Source organism: Pelophylax lessonae (assembly GCF_965119305.1).
Source record: "Pelophylax lessonae genome assembly, chromosome: 13".
Taxonomy (NCBI): domain Eukaryota; kingdom Metazoa; phylum Chordata; class Amphibia; order Anura; family Ranidae; genus Pelophylax; species Pelophylax lessonae.
The window spans coordinates 139207007-139226547 of NC_138780.1; the positions used below are offsets into that span (position 1 = coordinate 139207007).

At 41.5% G+C, this 19541-nt stretch overlaps 1 protein-coding gene across 2 annotated transcripts in view; it reads left to right on the forward strand.

Annotated features, from left to right (window-relative positions):
* The first annotated feature begins 7957 nt into the window (after positions 1–7957).
* Positions 7958–19541, forward strand: part of SLC35F4 (solute carrier family 35 member F4) — a 393851-nt gene continuing 382267 nt past the window's right edge. Inside the window, exons 1-2 of one of the 2 annotated variants that reach the window (XM_082275045.1) lie at positions 7958–8010; positions 8552–9024. In XM_082275045.1, coding sequence (XP_082131171.1) covers positions 8922–9024 — 103 coding nt within the window. In that variant the 5' untranslated portion in view covers positions 7958–8010; positions 8552–8921. Of the gene's footprint in view, positions 8011–8429; positions 9025–19541 lie in introns of those variants that run through there. The other variant, XM_082275047.1, reaches the window with a different exon arrangement.

The window sequence follows — 19541 nt, forward strand, 5'->3', positions numbered from 1 at the left end:
GTGTTGTCTGAGTCGCAATAATTTCCCTTCAGGATTTATAAAGTATTCTGATTCTGTTACCATCAATGTTTCTGGCAGCCTGTGTGTTTACGATCATATTGTATACTGTATTGCAGTACACAGCTGACTCAATAAACACTTAGAAAATTTACATTTTACAATACATTTAGTGAGGCAGAGAGACATAATTCAGGACTCCTTAAAGTGACATTAAACCCTCAGTTTTTAAGTACTTCCAGCAGCCCTCTTACTGAGAATGTAGCTTCTTTATAATTGAACCCTTGCCTATGTTCCAGTTTATGTTTGTGCCATGACTGCCCTGGATTTCCTCTTTCAGGGTCAGGGTGGCTCCTTTCTCTTGCAGTGTCCTATGGAGCTACTCTTGCATGCAGGAACTAGAGTCGTGTCCCCCTACACTGTGTCCATTAACCACTTCCAGAACGCCTGCCGCAGTTTTACGTCAGTACTTTGACGTTAAATACCGGGATTAGGGCAGCTGATATCTGCCATAACCCTGGTATTTTCTTACAAGGCGGGCGGTCCTCTTTCACATAAAAGTGGTCCCAGCAGCAGATTTGCTGCAGGATCACTTTTATGGGAAGTGGTGGGAGAGGCACCCCCCCTCCTTCTGCCACTTCCCGGTCGTTTTCCCCACTTACCGGAGCTGTCAGTAGCAGAGAAAACAATCCAATCTGTCCATGTCCCAGACAGGAAGATGAGTGAGCCCCCACTCGACTCTATGGCCTTGGAGGACCGGAGCAACGTCATGCGTCGCTTCCTTCCAACGGCCTTAAAGGGTCCATTTTTTTTTCTTGCTGAAAAAAAATGAATTTTTTTTTTTCTTTCAAGGGCAGATGTGAGATCTGAGGTCCTTTTGACCCCAGATCTCACATTAAAGAGGACCTGTCTTGCTTATTTCTATTACAAGGGATGTTTACATTCCTTGTACTTGGAATAAAAGTGATCAAAAAAAATTTATTTTAAAGGGACAGTCAAAAAATAAAAGGTAAAATAAATACTAAAAAAACATGTATATGCAAGTGACGCCCACATATGTAAACGGTGTTCAAACCACACATGTGAGGTATCGCCGCAATCATTCGAGCAAAAGAAGTAATTCTAGCACTAGACCTCCTCTATAACTCTAAACTGATAACCGGTATAAATTTTAAGGCATCGCCTATGGAGATTTTTAACCACATTAAGACCGGAAGGATTTGCCCCCTTAATGACCAGGCCCTATTTTGTGATTCGGCACTGTATTATTTTAACGGACAATTGCTATGCTGTACCCAAATAAAATTGATGTTCTTTTTTTCCCCACAAATAGAGCTTTCTTTTGGTGGTATTTGATCACCTGTGCGATTTTTTATTTTTTGCGCTATAAACAAAAAAAGAGCGACAATTTTGAAAAAAAAAAAAAAAAAAACAATATATTTCACATTCTGCTATAGGACAGTCTCAAAAAAAAAAAAATGTAAAAAACAATTTTTTTTAACATTTTAGGCCAATTTGTTTTCTGCTACATATTTTTGGTAAAAAAAAGCGCAATAAGGGTATTTTGATTGGTTTGCGCAAATGTTATCGCGTCTACTAACTACGGGAAAGATTTATGTCATTTTTATTGTTTTTTTTATTACTAGTAATGGTGGCGATCTGCGATTTTTTTTTTTTTTTTTTGCGGGACTGCAACTTTGCGGCAGACAGATCGGATCCCTAACTGACATTTTTGACACTTTTGGGGGTACTAGTGACATTACTACAGCAATCAGTGCTAAAAATATGCACTGTTACTGTAATAATGACACTGGCAGGGAAGGGGTTAACAGTATAGGTGATCAAGGGGTTAAATGTGAACCTTGGGGAGGGATTCTAACTGTGGGGAGCGTGGTTTCTGAGATTACCATAGAGACGTGATCCTATATAGAAGGATCACATGAGCTCTGTGATCATTTCAGGGAGGACGGTCGGCTGTGTTTACAACAGCCGACCGTCCTTCTCTCTCAGAGGGGAGCGATTGCAGGTGTCAGGCGGTAATCGGAGCTACCTGACACACGCATTGGCTTCCCCACTGCCGAGTGGGGGCAGGAGCACGCCGCCGGCCCCCTAGCTTCCCGTGCGTGACCAACATAGATCTACGTAGGTTTGCGCAGGAGAGCCACCCTGCCGCAGTAAATAGGCGGCGGGTGGTCGGGAAGTGGTTAAGTGGTTAAAAGAAACACACATCCCCATAGCTCAGGATGTCAATGCACTTCCATTCTCCTCTCTTCTTCATGCTGACAGACTGACTGGGGACTGCAATGTCCACAGCTATAATATTATGACCACTGACAGGTAAAGGGAATATCTCATTACAATAGCAGCTAAAAATTAGTGGGATATATTAGGCAGCAAGTGAACATATTGTCCATGAAGTCCATGTGGTGAAAGCAGAAAAAAATGGGCATCGCAGTTTGTTTGTTTATGGGGCTGTGAAGCCCATAGTGACCCGTGTCCACAGCCAAAAGCTTCTCCAACAGCCACATGAACATCAGAACTGGACTACAGAGCAATGGAAGAAGGTGGCCTGGTCTGATGAATCACCTTTTCTTTCACATCATGTGGATGCCCGGGTGCGTGTGTGTCACTTACCTGGGGAAGAGATGGCACCAGGATGCGGTATAAGAAGGCAAGTCGGCAGAGGCAGTGTGATTCTTTGAGCAATGTTCTGCTGGGAAATCTTGGTTACCGCCATTCATGTGGATGGTACTTTGGTGTCCATGCCTCAATGGGTCAGGGCTGTTTTAGCAAAAGGGGGCCAAACTCAATATTAGGTAGGTGGTCACATTGTTATGGCTGAGTGGTGTATAAATTCCACTACAGATTTTATTCTTAATGATACAAAAGTTATATTGCACCAGGGATAAAATTATATATTCTACATTAAATGGCAGCTCACACTAATATGAACCCAAAGACATTTAAAAAACTGACACTGCATGTTTGTAAATTATAGAGTAGGTAAATATATTATTCTGTGTGTGATGAAGTATGGAAGCTTGCATTGATGACCTCTCCTTTTGAAAATGCCTGTTCTCTATCTGTCATGCTGAATTGATAGCTTCAGAGCATTCTTTGGCATTGCCCATATCAAGTATGAAGATGTGGATTTCTGACTTGACGTTGACTTTCCTGATCTACGTGCTTGTTCCAGATCAATGACTAAAAGCATTGAAGCCAATGGATCAATTTGACAGCCAGGCAACTAGTTGTCTACCAAGAGGTAGTGGTGACAGTTTTTATTTCTTATGTTAGTACATGTTTCCTTTAAAGAAGATCTAAAGTAGATGTAAAACCAGCTGTAAAATCTCCTAAAAGCTTTAACATTCACTCAGCTATATCCTATGCTGTCATACGCTGTAGCTGAAAAGCTGATCCATACATTTGTGTTCTCTCGACTTGCCTACTGCAATGCTCTACTCGCTGGTGTACCTAAATCCACTATTAATCGACTTCAATATGTACAAAATTCTGACACCAGAATTCTCACTAGGTCTGGTACAAGTGACCATTTTACTCCTAACCTGGAGTCCTTGCACTGGCTACCCATCAGGATTCACATAGACTTTAAGATCTTCTTGCTCACCTATAAAGCTCTTCATGGCTTGGCACCCCATTATCTGTCTGAACTTTTATCAACCTTCTTTGCTCCTCAAATCTTTCGGTGTGTCCCCTACTCACCTACACTCAATGGGAGACAGAGCCTTCTCTTGCCATGCCTCAAACGTCTAAAGAACATCAGAGAGTCATCTTCTCTAAAGACATTCAAATCAAAACTAAAAACCATTTTCTTAAGACACGCTTTCACATAATTGTTCTTGTTTTTTTCTTTTGTTTTATCATGTGTATTTCTTGTGTTTTTGTTTCTCTTGTCTTTGTAAAGTGCTTTGAGATGCTACATCTAAAGGCGCTACATAAAATTAAGTTTATTACTATTAATAATAATAAAATGTAAGCATTATTCCTAAAGTTATTAGTCTTTAAATCCTAAATCTTTCATTGACACTGAATTGAGTGCTTATCATATGGGTCTTTGGATAGGCACTTTTTTCCCCATGAAATTGGGGAAAGCTTAAGTTCGAGAAAACTAAAAATCCTCCATTACAGTGGGGAGGACTACTGCTAGCCATGTCCCTGGAGCCTCTTTTGCCCCATGCTCCAGTGGGCTAGATTGCTTTGATGTCATCAAGACTGATGCAAAGCCCATAGCACAGCATTGTACAGTGAGGATGCCAAAGGGCAGTCCACCATCCACTGTCCACTGAGTAAAGGGGATTACTCAATCCATTGGTTTCCCTATCCCTAGACAGAAACTCTACTGCAAGGGATCATTTTTATTTTTCCCAGCTTTGTACTTTAATATAATTTCGCTGACTTTTTACATATTAAAAAAACAAAAACAAAACTGCAGTCAACAGAGAGCCAGAGTATCAAGGAATCTGGATTCTAGTACATCACAGATCATATCACATTCTAATACAAATAACAATTTGGTGATCAAACAGATAACAGACCAGGATGTGCCGCTCCAACCAGCCACTTTCCTCCTCTACCACACAGACATGTCCCCCTCTAAAAAATAAAGATTTCTTACAATTCACCTGCTGAATGCAGCCAAAACATTTATCCCCAAATACTAGAGATCCTCCAAGACTCCGGGACTTTCCAAATGGTTCCATCGTGTTGATCAGGTGGGAGAGATGGAAGAGCTGGTGCACATGAGCAATGAAACAATGTCCTCACACCTCTCTGCGCGGATGAGATGGTTCCTGTTTTATAATTCTGACCTTTACAAACTCCCCCCCCCCCCTGGAAGACTCATCCTGGGCTATGGCCTCTCATTGGTCTAGGAGGTTTTCATCCTGTTTCAAAAAACCATCTGTTGAGCCGGCCAGCATTCCACTGGAGTCCCCACCCCCTACGTTCTTTTTTGGCACCCTCCCTCCTCCCTGTCTTTCCCCTCCCCAGGACCCTGCTTTGACCATTAGCAATCATTTTCACGGACCTTTATATATAATCCCATCTCTCCCACCCAAGTGTGATCTTAATGCCTTTGCCATGAAATGCCTGGGTTTCCTACAGTTGGGCAACAGCCATGGGCGTCCGTAGAACTTTTTTCAGGGGGGGGGGCATAATTTTAAGGTCACCCATGCTCCGCCCTTTTTCAACAATGTCATGAAGGGGAGGGGCTTAGTCATTATACTTATTTTGAGTATATTCCCTTAAAGCATGTTATACAGCACAGTGCTTTGCTGTGTAATTTGGCCCCTTTTATCACCTAAAATACCTGGCTGATCCTGCCTGGCTATGTCCTCCCCTCTGTAAACTGACCACGATATACCATGGCTGCAAAGCCCTGACACCGTGGTCAGTTTACGTGCCTCCATCATCCGCAGCCCTCCTGTCCTCCTCTGTCCTCTCTCCCCCCCCCTTCCTCCCTGCCTGTCTGCTCCTGTGTCAGTGCCCACCCCCCTCCTCTCCTGCTGCTGTAGTTTCATTTAAAGTTTCATATTCTGTCTACAGTCTGTTTAATAATCCTGTGTGCCCCTGTGTCTGTTTTTTATAAAAATAAGCCATTCTTTACAAGTATAGAGTGCCACTCACCGCTCACGTGACCCGCCACCTCTCTCCTCCTCTCCTCTTCCCCTCCTCCTCCCCTCCCAACTGACATCAGTGAGGAATCCTTGGCCCCGCCCCCTGCAGGCAGCTGTTAGCCAGAGAGAGGAGAGAGCCGACAGATCACGTGAGCGGTGCTCGGCCCTCTGAAAACTGGTAAAGAACAGCTTATTTTTTTAAAACACAGACACACACATGATTATTAAACAGAACAGACAGGATGGTATAAAGTGGCTTAACAACCACTTAAAATGGGAAGTTGAGATTCCAAGGGGGGGCATTTTCCCCCCCCCTTGCCCCTACCTGCGGATGCCCATGGCGACAGCCCACCTTGGAACTTTATTGCTAATTTTTCTTACATGTGTTTACCATAACCAAAAGATGATTCTGAATTATTATTATTGCCTTTCTCATACTGCCTACTCTGCAGTGTAATTGTATACTGTTTGTAATTGTCCCAGTCAGACGATTTCTGTGTTGCTGTTTTGGCTTTACTTAATAACACCTTAATGAAAGAAAAAAAAAAAAACACAATAGGGGGGGGGGGGGGGGGAGACCGCAACAAAAAGGTAAATGTAAAATGGAACACTTTTCAATTTTAAATAAGAGAAATACAGAGTCTTCAGTATAGATTAGAATACTTTTAGAATTATTGTCCCCTATCAAATGTTTCCTGAGCACCCTATGGGCATTAAAAAAGGGTACTGCCAGGATTGTGCCCAGGCTTAATAATAACTGTATTTTATTAAAAAATACCAATTGTTAAATATACCAGTGAAAGGGCTTTATTATATCTAAACAAATGCACGTAACACATCTAGGAACTGATAAGCTATGATACTATCCATTTGAAAGTGCTGTAGATTGAAAAGGAAAGGACATTTTTATTAGCAATCAATAACAATGTGGCCTGTGTAACAATTATATTTGCTATCTATATATTTTTTTTTCATTTGCTATTTAATTCCCCACACAAAAGTGGAGTTATCTTTTCAGCAAACTAAATGTCATCCTATTAGATTCCCTTCAATGTACTGCTAACATTATAGCTGAGTTTGCTAAGCGCATTGACAGTTTGAGTCCACCTATAGACTGGATATTTAATGTGGAAGTAAACTTCCACTGCTTGTTTTGTACCTATAGGTAAGCCTATAATAGGGCCTAACTGTAGGTACTGCAAATATCTCCTAAATGTGCACCGTTTAGGAGATATTTACTGCATACTGCATATGCTGCCGATGACATCATCGGTGCATGCGCTCTGAAGGAATGGCCACCCCGTGCGGTTTGTCCATAGCCCCGTGCCGTGACCGGCGGGTCCCGTGCGCATGCGAGGGATTGAAGTCACACAGCCAGGGGGGGGGGGGCAGACCCAGAAGGAAGACCGGTAAAGGTGGATGCGGCCTCCAGTGGTGACATTTGCAGGTAAGTTTCACATAATGTGCTAGTATGCGACACACACTTGCACATTATGCCTTTACTTTGCAGGTCAGGGAAAAAAAAAAGAAGCCAGCACTTTACTTCCTCTTTAATATTCCATAAAACAGTAACATGATTCAAAAGTTTACCCTGTCTTTTGATGCAATAATGCTGAACTAGTAAAATCCCCCAGATATGCGTTAAGGATGGCTTACAGCATGCCATCCCTATTGTGACTCAGGGACTTTACAAGAGCGCCCCCTAGCAGCCCTCTTCACCTACTACAAGGAGAAGTTGTGTGCTCCTGAGTGACACAGAGGCCGGCTCGCATGTGGCTGATGCGGTGATGTGAAGCCTTCCTACACCTTCACTGGAGGAGCTGCAGCAAGGACAGCGCTGAGACCCTGAAGGAATGTGCTCAGTGCTCTACACACATTGACAGGAGATCTGCATGAAGAGCGCAACTTGGACAGACAGATGTGCGGGGACCTAGTGCGGTACAACCAGCGCTGCCAGAGGCCGGGACACCGGCTGGGATAGAGAGAGAGACAGCGACACCAGGGTTCAGCACCAGGGACAGAGACATCAGGGTTCAGCACCAGGGATAGCGGCAATATGATTCAGCACCAGGGACAGCGGCACTAGGTTTCAGCACCAGGGACAGCGACAATAGAATTCAGCACCAGGGACAGCAAGACTGGGGTTCAGCACCGCGGACAGCGGTAGGCGCTTGTCCCTAATGCTGAGCGGGACTTTCAGCAAGATCCTATTGCCGATATATCTCTCCCTGATAGGAAGCAGCAGCCTGTGACACTAGAGAGCCTCAGTCCATTGACCTAAACCCCATACTGCATGCTGGCTTCTTCCCTGAGGGTTCCTAGTCAGCACCTGGGACAGGAACAATCAGATTCAGCACCTGGGACAGTAGCATTTGGAGTTAGGAATTGGAACAGCAACAATAGAATTCAGTTTCGGGTACAGGGACAATCAGATTCAGCACCCGGGACAGCAATAATCAGATTAAGCATCTGCAATAGGAACGATCAAAATTCAGCACCTGGGACAGCAACAATTAAATTCAGCATCTGGGACAGGAAAAATAAGATTCAGAACCTGGGACAACAGCAATCCGATTCAGTACTTAGTACAAGAACAATCATATTCAGTACTTAGTACAAGAACAATCAGATTCAGCACCTGGGACAGCCACTCTATCATTCAGCACCTGGGACAGCAGCATATTCAGCACCTGGGACAGCAACAATTAAATTCAGCATCTGGGACAGGAAAAATAAGATTCAGAACCTGGGACAACAGCAATCAGCTTCAGAACCTGGGACAATAGCAATCAGATTCAGTTCTTAGTACAAGAACAATCAGATTCAGAACCTGGGACAACAGCAATCAGATTCAGTACTTAGTACAAGAACAATCAGATTCAGAACCTGGGACAACAGCAATCAGATTCAGTACTTAGTACAAGAACAATCAGATTCAGCACCTGGGACAGTAGCAATCAAAGTTGGCAATCGGGACAGCAGCTATAGAATTCAGCTTCCGGTACAGCAGCAATCACATTCAGCACCTGGACAGGAGCAATAGGAACTGACACCTGGGGCAGTGGCCATCAGATTCCCCACCTGGGACAGTAGCAATCAGTTTTAGGAATTGGGACAGCAACAAAAGAATTCAACACCTAAGACAGGAACAATTCAGCAGCTGGGACAGTAGCAATCAGATTCAGTACCTGGGACAGAGCCAAATATCTATAGTATCCAAGACTAAAGCAGAGCAGACTCAAGAACAACTCCTTCTTTCTAGTACTGCCATCCCAAGAAGCATTCTTCATGGATGTCAAAGCAGCTCCCAACGGTGTGGCCACCATAGAGGACAGGATCCTTAGAATCACTGGCTACTATGGGTATTACCCCGGTTACTCCAGTCAGAAACGTAAGATTTACTGCAACATTTGCAGGATAATTATATTATTTGGTTATCTGAAACTATATTTAAGCATGATATACACGAAGAAGGCAGTGCAGGTATAAATGAATATATTGTGTGCAGAGAATGAAGCATGCTTCTTCCATTCAGGAGGTGTAAAATTCTTCAGGCATGACTACTATTATCTGTCTTTTGGTCTTGCAAACAATCACATTCCTAGACTAGGTTAATTGCATGCTCTTGCTACTCGGTCAATTTAAATGCATTTCTAGAAGCACAGTAGCAACAGAACTAGAAATGAGCTGAATAGTAACAGGAATGCTATAGATAATGGAGAGCTGCGTTCCTTTTTGGGGGAGGTCACACTCTCCTATCATGCTCTTTATTTAACAGATTGAACTGCTGTTGTATTATGGCACACAAGAATCCACATTCTAAAGACAATGGAAACAAATACAAATTAGTGTGTAGGAGATGATTGTGCCCGCAGCTTGATAACATCAGGAGAGCCTACCTTAGAAAAAAAAAAAAAAAAAACATAGTGATTGTATGCCATTTTAATGAGTTGTGGCATGGCTTATGTCAGCATTTTTTTTTAATCTCTGCCTAATAATCATAATTAATTTATAGCTTTTACCTGGAAAATAAAACTGCACTCTATTCACAAATTTTATTTGATAATAATAATTATGATATTTGTAATGATTAGATTTTTATGATTTTTTTTTATAGCTTAGGTGTTTAGGATTTGTGTAATTTTGTATCAGTCATACAATATCTCCCATCTCACCTAAACTTTTCTTTTTTTTTTTAATACATATGGCTCATTGGCTTTAGCCAAATTAAAAGTATTTTTTTTTTTTTTTGTCCGCTGTTCAGCTAACTACATCAGAACTTTAGAATGTAAATGAAAACTGTACTGGGTAGCTGTCTTATTTCTACAGATTTTTCTGTATGTTTTATTTATTTACTTTTTTTTTTAAGCCTAAGAGCTTCATGCACAACACCCTTCTTGCTAAAGTGTGCCAATTTGTATGTGGGAAAAATAATTTGCTACTCAGTAAGTACTATTTAAGAGCAGTCAGTGATAATGTGTTAACATTGTACTGGTATAATTTACTGTGTAGGTGTAATATTTTTGGGCTTTTTTTTGAGCTTTTGTGTGTGGGGGGTGTGTTATATAAAGTTATCTCAACTCCTAAAATTTCCATATGTTTTGCAAACAGTAAATTGTAAGCTTGCTGGATTAGACACATTTTGCTTAGTGAGATCAGCTTTTTGCAGATCCAGTGATGCTATGTATGGTAATAGTAATTCATACCTTTGGTTCCAGAGAATTGGCAAACACATTTCAGAATTCTAGAATAGAGGTACAATGATTGCATTCTTAGGGATTGAACACTACTCTGCAAGAAAGTAATTGCAATAGTAGCTCTTCAATTCCTTCATGCGGAACATTTTAAGGAAACCTGTCATGAAAGAAGTATGTAGGTAATCATTAATAAGATTCTTCTGAAACTGCTAGTTACATAGTTTATAAAATTGAAAAAAAAAAGACATAGATCCATTCAGTTCAAATCATATGTGTGTATGTGTGATTGTTATTCTCTAACCATTCCCATAGCCCTGTATAGTTACAATGTTTAAGTTGCCTGGCTGTCACGCTGATCATCACTTTCTTAGTCACTGACTTGAAATATGTATACAATGAGTGAAGTGAAAAGTGTTATTATATTCTTCTTTCCTCTCGGTAGCTCATAAAGTGCTAAAGTCAAACAATGAGCATGACAGCCAAACAGATAGCATTTTTACAGGTAGATAAGAAATGCCACTTATGTATTTTGCTGTTCCATTCCAATCATAAAATAGTGCCCTTTACATCAGCATAAGGCAATAGATAGTATACATTCTTGGAAATTTACACAGCATATATAGTATCCCTAGTCCAAGAAGTGACAGATCACAAAGATTTGTAGCAAACTCTTCTATGGAACACTCACTGTTTTACTAACTTAAATGAAACCCCTATGCCCAACTGTGCAAGGTGTTGAAGTTTATTTAATTAATGTTTTCTGGTTAAATGCCAATTCCCATAATTATATTTGTGGCTCAGATGATAATTGTGTTTTAAAATGATTGCTATTATTGTGCAATGCATAAAGAATTTTCAGAGCACAGTTCAAAAGAAAAGAATGCAGATTCACACTTTGATTACTTAATGAGTATCAAGGATAGAATGAACAGTTTTAATTAATTTTCTGTTTAATCATAGCTTTGCATAAGTGTTGGAAAATAGTTCAGGCTGGCACATTTAGCAGTAATGAAAATCTGCCATGAAATACTGGGTATCACTCCACTTTTGTGGCTCATGAGCCCTCATGTAAAACAGGAGACACGCTTATTGAGCCCAGGCATCTGTCATCCATTTTTATGGCAGACTGCCATTTGCAAAGTCAGTGGTGGCACTGAGTTATGGCTTCCTTCCAGTAAATGTAACCCTTCATAGAAATATTCCGCTATTCATTAAACTGAGTTTTGAGAACAGTGATTGACACAATCTAGTGCTCCAGCTGTGCTGTCAGAGCTCCTGTAGAATTATCAGACAGCTAAAGCAGGCACAGGCAACTTTCTGTATGCCAGTTGTTGAGAAACTATACATTTCAGCAGATGTCAGGGCATGCTAGGACTATTAGTACTGCAACAACAGGAACAAAGGAGTTTGATGAAGCCTAAAACAGAATCCAAAAGTTTAGCAACATCTGGTGACAATTAAGATTAAGTCATTTATTTTATGAATGGCCAGTTTTAAAACGATATCCAATACGTATGACAAATCAATTTTTTGTCTGCCTTTTCATCAACCCTTTGATAAACTATTCCTGCTTTCAATCCATAGATTTTTGGGCATTTTGGCATTAAATGATTTCTGTTATTTTCGTTAAAAGGAACTAATTATACGGCGCAACAAAAACGATTCTAATTTCTCGTTAAAAATGCTTTTAATATTGAAAATGTAAAAATAGGATCAATCTATTTAAAAGTGTTTTTTATTTTTAAATTCTACTTTAATGAGTTTTTTGAAAATAACCTAGAAAAGTTTCAATACAAAGCTACAAACAAAGTCCATTTACAAAAGACTAAGGAAAAAAGTGTTCTCCACCCCGTACCCTCGTCAGAATCATTGATAAGGCAAAACATGATACATTTCTCCTCAAGATCTCACACAAAATAAAGCTACGTATATAAACTAGACAACATGTTGTAATAATGCAAACATCAAGCCCTCCCAACAGCAGAGGACAAGTCCCATAGGAAGCCTCTGGAGGGAGACCCCTGTAATTTGTAACAGGGGACACTTGGAGAAGGACTCTAATATGTAAAGTTATGTCCAACATCTAAAGCAGGATGCAATAGGAAGTCAAGTCATGGGGACCACACTTTATTAAATTTGGAGAGGGTATACTCTGCGTTGTATGTGGCTCTATACAATAGAAAGGCATTATTTACTATTGATTTCCATTTACTTAGAGTCGGTGATGTAGGGGATTTCCAGTGAAGAACAGTTGCTTTCCTGGCATAAAAAAGTAACATACCAAGCAAGGTTATGGTCACTTTGCCAGGAGCCAATGAGTCAACAAGGCCTAACAAACAGTAACAGTTGTTCTCCTGGGGCACCCTGACTGCCAGAAACAGACGTGGAGTCATAATTATAAATAGCTGGACAACTCCAGAAGATTTAGAGGAAGTCTACACTGAGAGCAGAACACCTCCCAAACTCTGTAGACTGGGTAGCCAAGAGCTTCTCCACCTTGGTTGGAGTAAGCTAATAATGATGCACTATTTAAGTCAAAAATATAATGATGGAACAGATCATCCCAGATATCATCGCAACTATCTTTATCCAAAATGGGGAGGTGCAGGGTCCAGTGTTCCCCATATGTAACCAGGCCCTGCGATGTAGGCTTCTATATAGCGCTGCACACAGTTGAATTAACCTTATAAGGACTCACTTTTCAGGAGAGGTTCCATGTTCATTGTACGTAAGTGAAAAAAGGCATAATGAAACTGGGGAAAGCGTGCCTGTCATAATTGGTTATAGTGGAATAAGTATCTATTGTGAGGGGAATATCCCATTTTCAAGGTTTTCCAAGAAGAAAATGTACCATCTAGAAACAAATCCCCTAGGATCCTCATCCCCTTTGATTTCCTTGGATGCCTAAATGATCAACTCCAGAAGCTGAAGGAGATGCTGAACATTCAGGTTGTTCCAGAGAGGAGCATGAGGGGGCCATTAGTGAGTGTTACCAAAGGGGAAGCACCCTACGTCTGGACCATGCTCTAATAGTGGATTTCATGCTTCAGGTAAGAGGATAGGGGGCTTAACTGCCTCAAGTATGTGCATGGGTAAGTTGCCCAGCCAAAAAAAACTTACAAAAATGGGGGAGTCATGGGGTTTTCTTAAGATGGCTACACTAAGATGAGTGTCCCTTTTCAAAGTGATATTTTAACAATAGGTGGAACAGAGCATAGAATCTGGTTGCCTCTCTGAAGGACCTCAGTAGGTGAAACATATATTTTTGTTTTGCTGTGATCATTGATCAGTTTTCACTAGCTGAGTGACGTTGTGCAGAGTAAAAGGTCAGTCCCCCAAATTTGGCATTTTAGTTACAGATGATGTTGGTCACCTTCTGGTTTCTTATATGCCTTGGATACTTCAACAGTGAACATTATTCCACGCTCTGTTTCTTTTCACCTAGTAGTTTTAGTGCTTCTATACAGCTTTGTTCTGTCACCTACTACTTAATATTATTATTATTAGTATTATTATGATGATACAGTTTTCACAGTACATTACAATATAAAGGGAGACAGTGCAATTACAATACAGTTCAATACAGAAGGAATAGGAGGGCCCTGCAAAAAGTAATAGCTTTGGCTGATGATCTGATGGAGGTGGCTGAAGTACAGTTTTAGGTAGAGGTGGGATAGGATTCCCTGAATAAATATAATTTCAACGATTGCCTAAAGGTGAACAGAGTAGGTGCTAACCAGGCATACTGGGGTAGGGCATTCCAGATAAGGGTAAAGGTTCTTAAAGGTTCTGGAGAAGTCCTGCAGGTAAGCATGTGAGGAGGTAACAAGGAAACTAGAGAGCAAGATGTCTTGGGAGGGGCAGAGTGGATGATTTGGGTGATATCTTAAAATGAGGTTGGTGATGTAACTGGGGGCAGAGTTGTGGATAGCTTTGTGTGTTTAAGTTTTTTTTTCATTTTTTTTAAAGTATTTTTTAAGTTGGGCTAGCGGAAACCAGTGAAGGGATTGGCAAAGAGAGGCAGCAGCCATGAATTAGTTAGTAATGTGTATGAGTCTAGCAACTAAGAAATCTTAACCATTAAAGTGATTGCAAAGGTTTAATTTTTTTTTCTAAAGCAAACATGTCATACTTACCTGCTCTGTGCAATAGTTTTGCAAACAGCAGCCCCAATCCTCCTCTTCTGGGGCCCTCTACCAGCACTCCTTGCTCCTCCTCTTCTCTGAGTACCCCCATAGCAAGCGGCTTGCTATGGGGGCACATGTGCAGGCTCGATCATTAGCTGCACTGTGTGTGTTTATTGACACACAATGCATTTTAACCCTACCCCCCTGTTCTCTTGTCAAAGGATCCTGCTGCTGTCGAGCCTCCTATGAGAAGAGGGGAGAGAAGAGTAGAGCTGCTGTAGATAGGCACAGTGCTGGATTTATATCTGGCTCAGGTAAGTATTTCTGGAAGGGGGGGGGGTGCTAACATGGAAAAGGTTTTTACCTTAACGCAGAGAATGTATTAAGGTAAACAAATATCTTTATAACCACTTTAAACCCCCAAAATATGAAATATACTATCTAAATAGTTAGATAGAACTATTTAGGTCAGCTGTGGTGGGTAAGTTGGTTATGAGCAGGGGTGGTGCAGGCACAGGGGTGACAGGGAAGATGGAGGGGCTGGCCCAGTGGAGATGAGGGGGTGGTTGTAGGTGAAATGGTGCACTTTTAACTCCAGATGCAGTCTTACCTACCAGCAGCAGAGAGTAGGTGGGTTGAGGGGGTGGTGGTGCGAGCTACCAAGCTGGAGTTTCATGTCATAGGGTTGAGCTGATATAGACAGAAACTAGAAGGCCATGTCCCTTTGCTACACAGTCTCTGCTGCATTGACTACTCAGGATCCTGCTGGGTATGGCTGTTTTGGATGACGCAGGTCTACATTTACATGTCGGTGCTACTAGACATGAGTAGTACTAACACAGTGTTATTACCTTCCTGCCGCTACTGTGCATGGGCCAGGTTCTGGTGCCAATTTGGGTTTTACATGAAAGTTCTTGTTCTGACATTCCCATAGGTAATAATACTCTCCCCTTTTCTGCGAATTGTGGTCCTGCATTCTCACCATGTGCGTGAATTTTCAGTGGCGTTTTTTAAGTGGCCATTTCAACACAATTATGCAAGTACGGTCCACTGTTGTCAGCATTACAAAATTTACCCTGAGGAATACTATGCAGCCATCACTGAAGTTCATGTAGACCGAGAGTGCCTGCAGAAGTTGCTAGTTTTAGCTATGAAATTCAGTTAGAGATTTCATCTATTATAATTAATGGGGTGCAAAAATCTTCTTCGTCCCACACCAACATCTGCATTCAGAAAGTTCAGAAGGTGATATTGGAAGCAAATGACCCGGACTAAATCAGCAACAATGGGGTTGATTTGCTAAAACTGCAAAATCTAGTGCAGCTCTGCATAGAAACCAATCAACTTCCAGGTTTTATGTCAAAGCTGAGGTTAGAAGCTGATTGGCTACCATGCACCGCTGCACCAGATTTTGCACTCTCCAGTTTTAGTAGGTCAACCCCAATGTGTCTGTAAAAGTTATTTTTAAACGACTGCCACTACAACATTATAAAACAATGTAGCCACAAATTTTACAGTTTTGCTGGTTTAGTTAAAATGTAGCAGTTTCTTTTTTTACCTTCTTGATCCTAATTGGATAAGGCATTTTGCTATGCAGCATACAAGCATTAGCATCATCAGAAGTGAACTGTTAGAGACTCATACAATAAAGCAATACAAAGGACCTTGATAACATAGAAAAAGACAGCAACCCATAGCTGCTCTAACCTCAGTTAGTGACAGTGCTGAGTTCAAATGGCCCTTACTCATCACCCTCCCCAGCTACAATGAACTTGCCAAATTAGAGTGTTTAATACAGCAGTTTATCACTAAAGCCCTGTACACACTATCAGAATATCCAACAAAAAATACAGCTTTCGAAGTGATCCTACGATAATCTGATCGTTAGTACACAGCTTTCGTCTGAAAATTTCCAAAGGGACAAACACAACACAATTTGTCAATCAAATCCAGTGACACAGGAGCCAGTGGCCGAGCCGAGTCCCACTGTCTGTGTTAATGGATGCAGTAGCAGGTATCGGGAGCAAACAAGCGCGGTTGCCCTCATGGAAAGCGGCTCCCCGTGGTGGCACCCAATGAAGGGGAGGAGCCAGGAGCGCTGATGGAACACCCCAGAAGAGGCGGTTCGGGGCTGCACTGTGCAAAACCCTTGCACAGAGCAGGTAAGTATAACATATTTGTTATTTTCATTTTAAAAAACCTGAACCTTTACAACCCCTTTTAATCAGTACAGTTTTCACCAGAGAATACAACACAAAAACATTACATTACTTCTGAATTTTTATTCTGTTTTACAAGAATTTTCATACTTTAGTAACCTTTTCATTTTTGATATGGAGACCAGCATGCAAAAAAAATGGGAAGATCATTCGTCCAATAATTTCATTGTGTGTACTACGCTTAATTCTTGTCACTTTTCACTCAGTGCTGTAAAACGTCACCGTGCTCTTACTGATTGACAGTATTCACAAAGTCTCTCAATAAAGTTTCTCAATAAGTTACCAAATTCAATGCACATTTTTATTTCTCTGCTGTTGTTGATGGGCAAATTCCAAACTAATAACACAAAAGAAAAGTATTCTTTTCCAAATCAAATATTAAGGGTGTACATTGACAAAACACATTATTTGTGAAGTGTTGATCTTGTAGGAATGCATGTAGCAAGTTTGCCCAGTCAACTCAATAAAACACTGAATTGCCCATGCATGCTGTGCAAAATATTTATACAGTGTAGAAATATATATATATATATATATATATATATATATATATATATATATATATATATTGTGACAGGAAGTCAGGTAAATCTGGGAATGTAGTCACTGAGAGGAGACACATTCCCACCTGCTTTGAAAAGTTCACTGATACTATAGGGTGTTGGCTGCAAAAAGAGCCAGCAGGAAGTTGAAAACCATTCAGCTGTTCAGAATGAGGAGATCAAGGCCTCTATAATTTGTCCAGAGAAAATCTATTGAGTGCTGCCTCCTGTCGCCGTGTAGGCTGGGAGAGGAGGACAGACATACGTGTACCTCCCGACGCCGTGTGGGCATGGGAGAAGGACTGCTGCCGCCTGTCGCCGTGTGGGCTGGGAGAGGGGGACAGTCGGATGTGTGCCTCCCGACAAGCTGGTGAGCATGGGAGAAGACCCCCTACAGCGATGTGAAGCTAAGGAGGGTAACCACGAGTGAAGACGTCTCAAAGGTGAGAAGACAAAGTGTTCCATGTGAAGAGTGTGAAGAGTAAAGGGACCTGTTAAATGAACTGTGTTCAAATGTGAAGAATCTGAAGAGTAAAGGATCCTGTTATAAATGAACATGTGTTGATGTGAAAGAAACAAAGGGACATGTTCAATGGACAATGTTTGTGCTGTGTGAAAAGCAAACAAATGGACATTTGAGTGTCTGCTGTAGGATCAGCAGTGTCGGCCCAACAGTAGGTTGGAAAGACTTCTTAGGTAGGTTCCAGCGTGAGAAGGTAGCCGCCCACAGAGGCAAGGATTTATTTTGTCTTTTATTTTATTTTGGCTGTTTTGACGCTTGCAATTGTGTGAAGTAAATTGCATGAATAAATCAGTCTTGTTTTCAACCTCTGCTCGGCTATCTCTCTGTGAAAACGCACCCCCAAAGGGGTCATCCACACCCGCCACCGAGCTAATCCCTTACATATGGTGGAGGTATGCAGTGGGCATAAGCAGAGATCCCTGCAAGGAAGTGCAAATGTTTGATGAACTTTATCTGGTGCATGAGATTGCATGAGATTGCACAATCTATGTGTGCAGAGAGAAGATCCTGACAAAAAAAAAAAAAAAAAAGTGTTTTAAAGAGACAGCGGTCTCAAAATTATTTGATGAACTTTGTTGTGTCTGGTGCAAGTGACTGCACAAACTGTGTGTGCAGGAAAAGAGATCTTGCAAGAGAGAGAAAAACTACATGTGTTAAAGAGACAGTGGTCTGAAAATTTTTTGCTGGACTGTGAAAAATTTGTGGAGTTATTGAAGATGGGGCGATCCAAACGCCTGAAAAATGCAAAGATAGATGAAATGAGAGACCGGATTCTATGGATGGAGGGGATGTTACCGTCTGAACCAGCCCCATCCATGCCTAAAGAGAGTCTACTAAAGAGGAAGGTTGTTGTCCTTAGCAACACTGATGAAACTGCTATGGAGACGCAGTGTGCTCAGATGAAAAGTAAACCCAAAATGGGGGAGATGCTGAAACAACGGAGCTTTGCAGCTCAACAAAAGGCTCACCAAGAGAGCATGGCAGGCTGGAAACAGAGACGCCAGCAGCCAATGGAGGCCATCGGTTTGGAGGAAACCGAGTATTTGTGCAGGGCTGAGTTGGATGCCTTGCAACGGAAAATGGAAGAAAAGGAACAAGCCTTGGAATTGCTTAAAATGGAGCATAGAAACTTGCAGGAAATGAATGAACTACTCAAGTCTCATGTGTTACAGTGGGAAGAATCCACTGCTCTTCTTTTGGTCGAGTTGCAAAAATGTCAAGACACTATAAAGGAGAAAGATACCATCCTCATGGAAAAGGAAATTGAAATTCAGACTTTGCAGAAGCAAAGTATGTGTGAAATGTTGGAGTTGCGTAATCAGCTGGAAAAAAGTCTTCAGTGTTTGGAAGTTACAAAAATAGACCTGCAGGAGTCGCAGGAACAGAATGTCGCTCTGAAAGCGACATTGTCTCTCAGCGACAACGAGAAAAGTGAAAGAGAGGCTAAATTACTGAGTACTGTGTATGAGCTCACCACTTTGAGCAATGTGGTAGATGAATTACGTGCAGACTGTGAAAGTTGGAAAGGTGAAGCCCAACGTTTCCAGCAGCAGTTAAAGGAGAAAGAAGCCTGTGTGGCAGAATTACAGTCTCATTCCCAGAAACTAGCCAATGAGGTGAAGGCTCTTATGCAGGGAAAAGGAGATTGTGAACATAAGAGGGAAAAAGTAGAGGCACAGCTTCTGGAATCGCAAGTCAAGGTGTCAGAAGGTGACCGATTGTGTGCTAAGCTGTCAGAGAAGGCAAACCGACTGCAGGTTGAGTTGGACAATGTTACAAATCAGCTTTCTCAAGCAGACA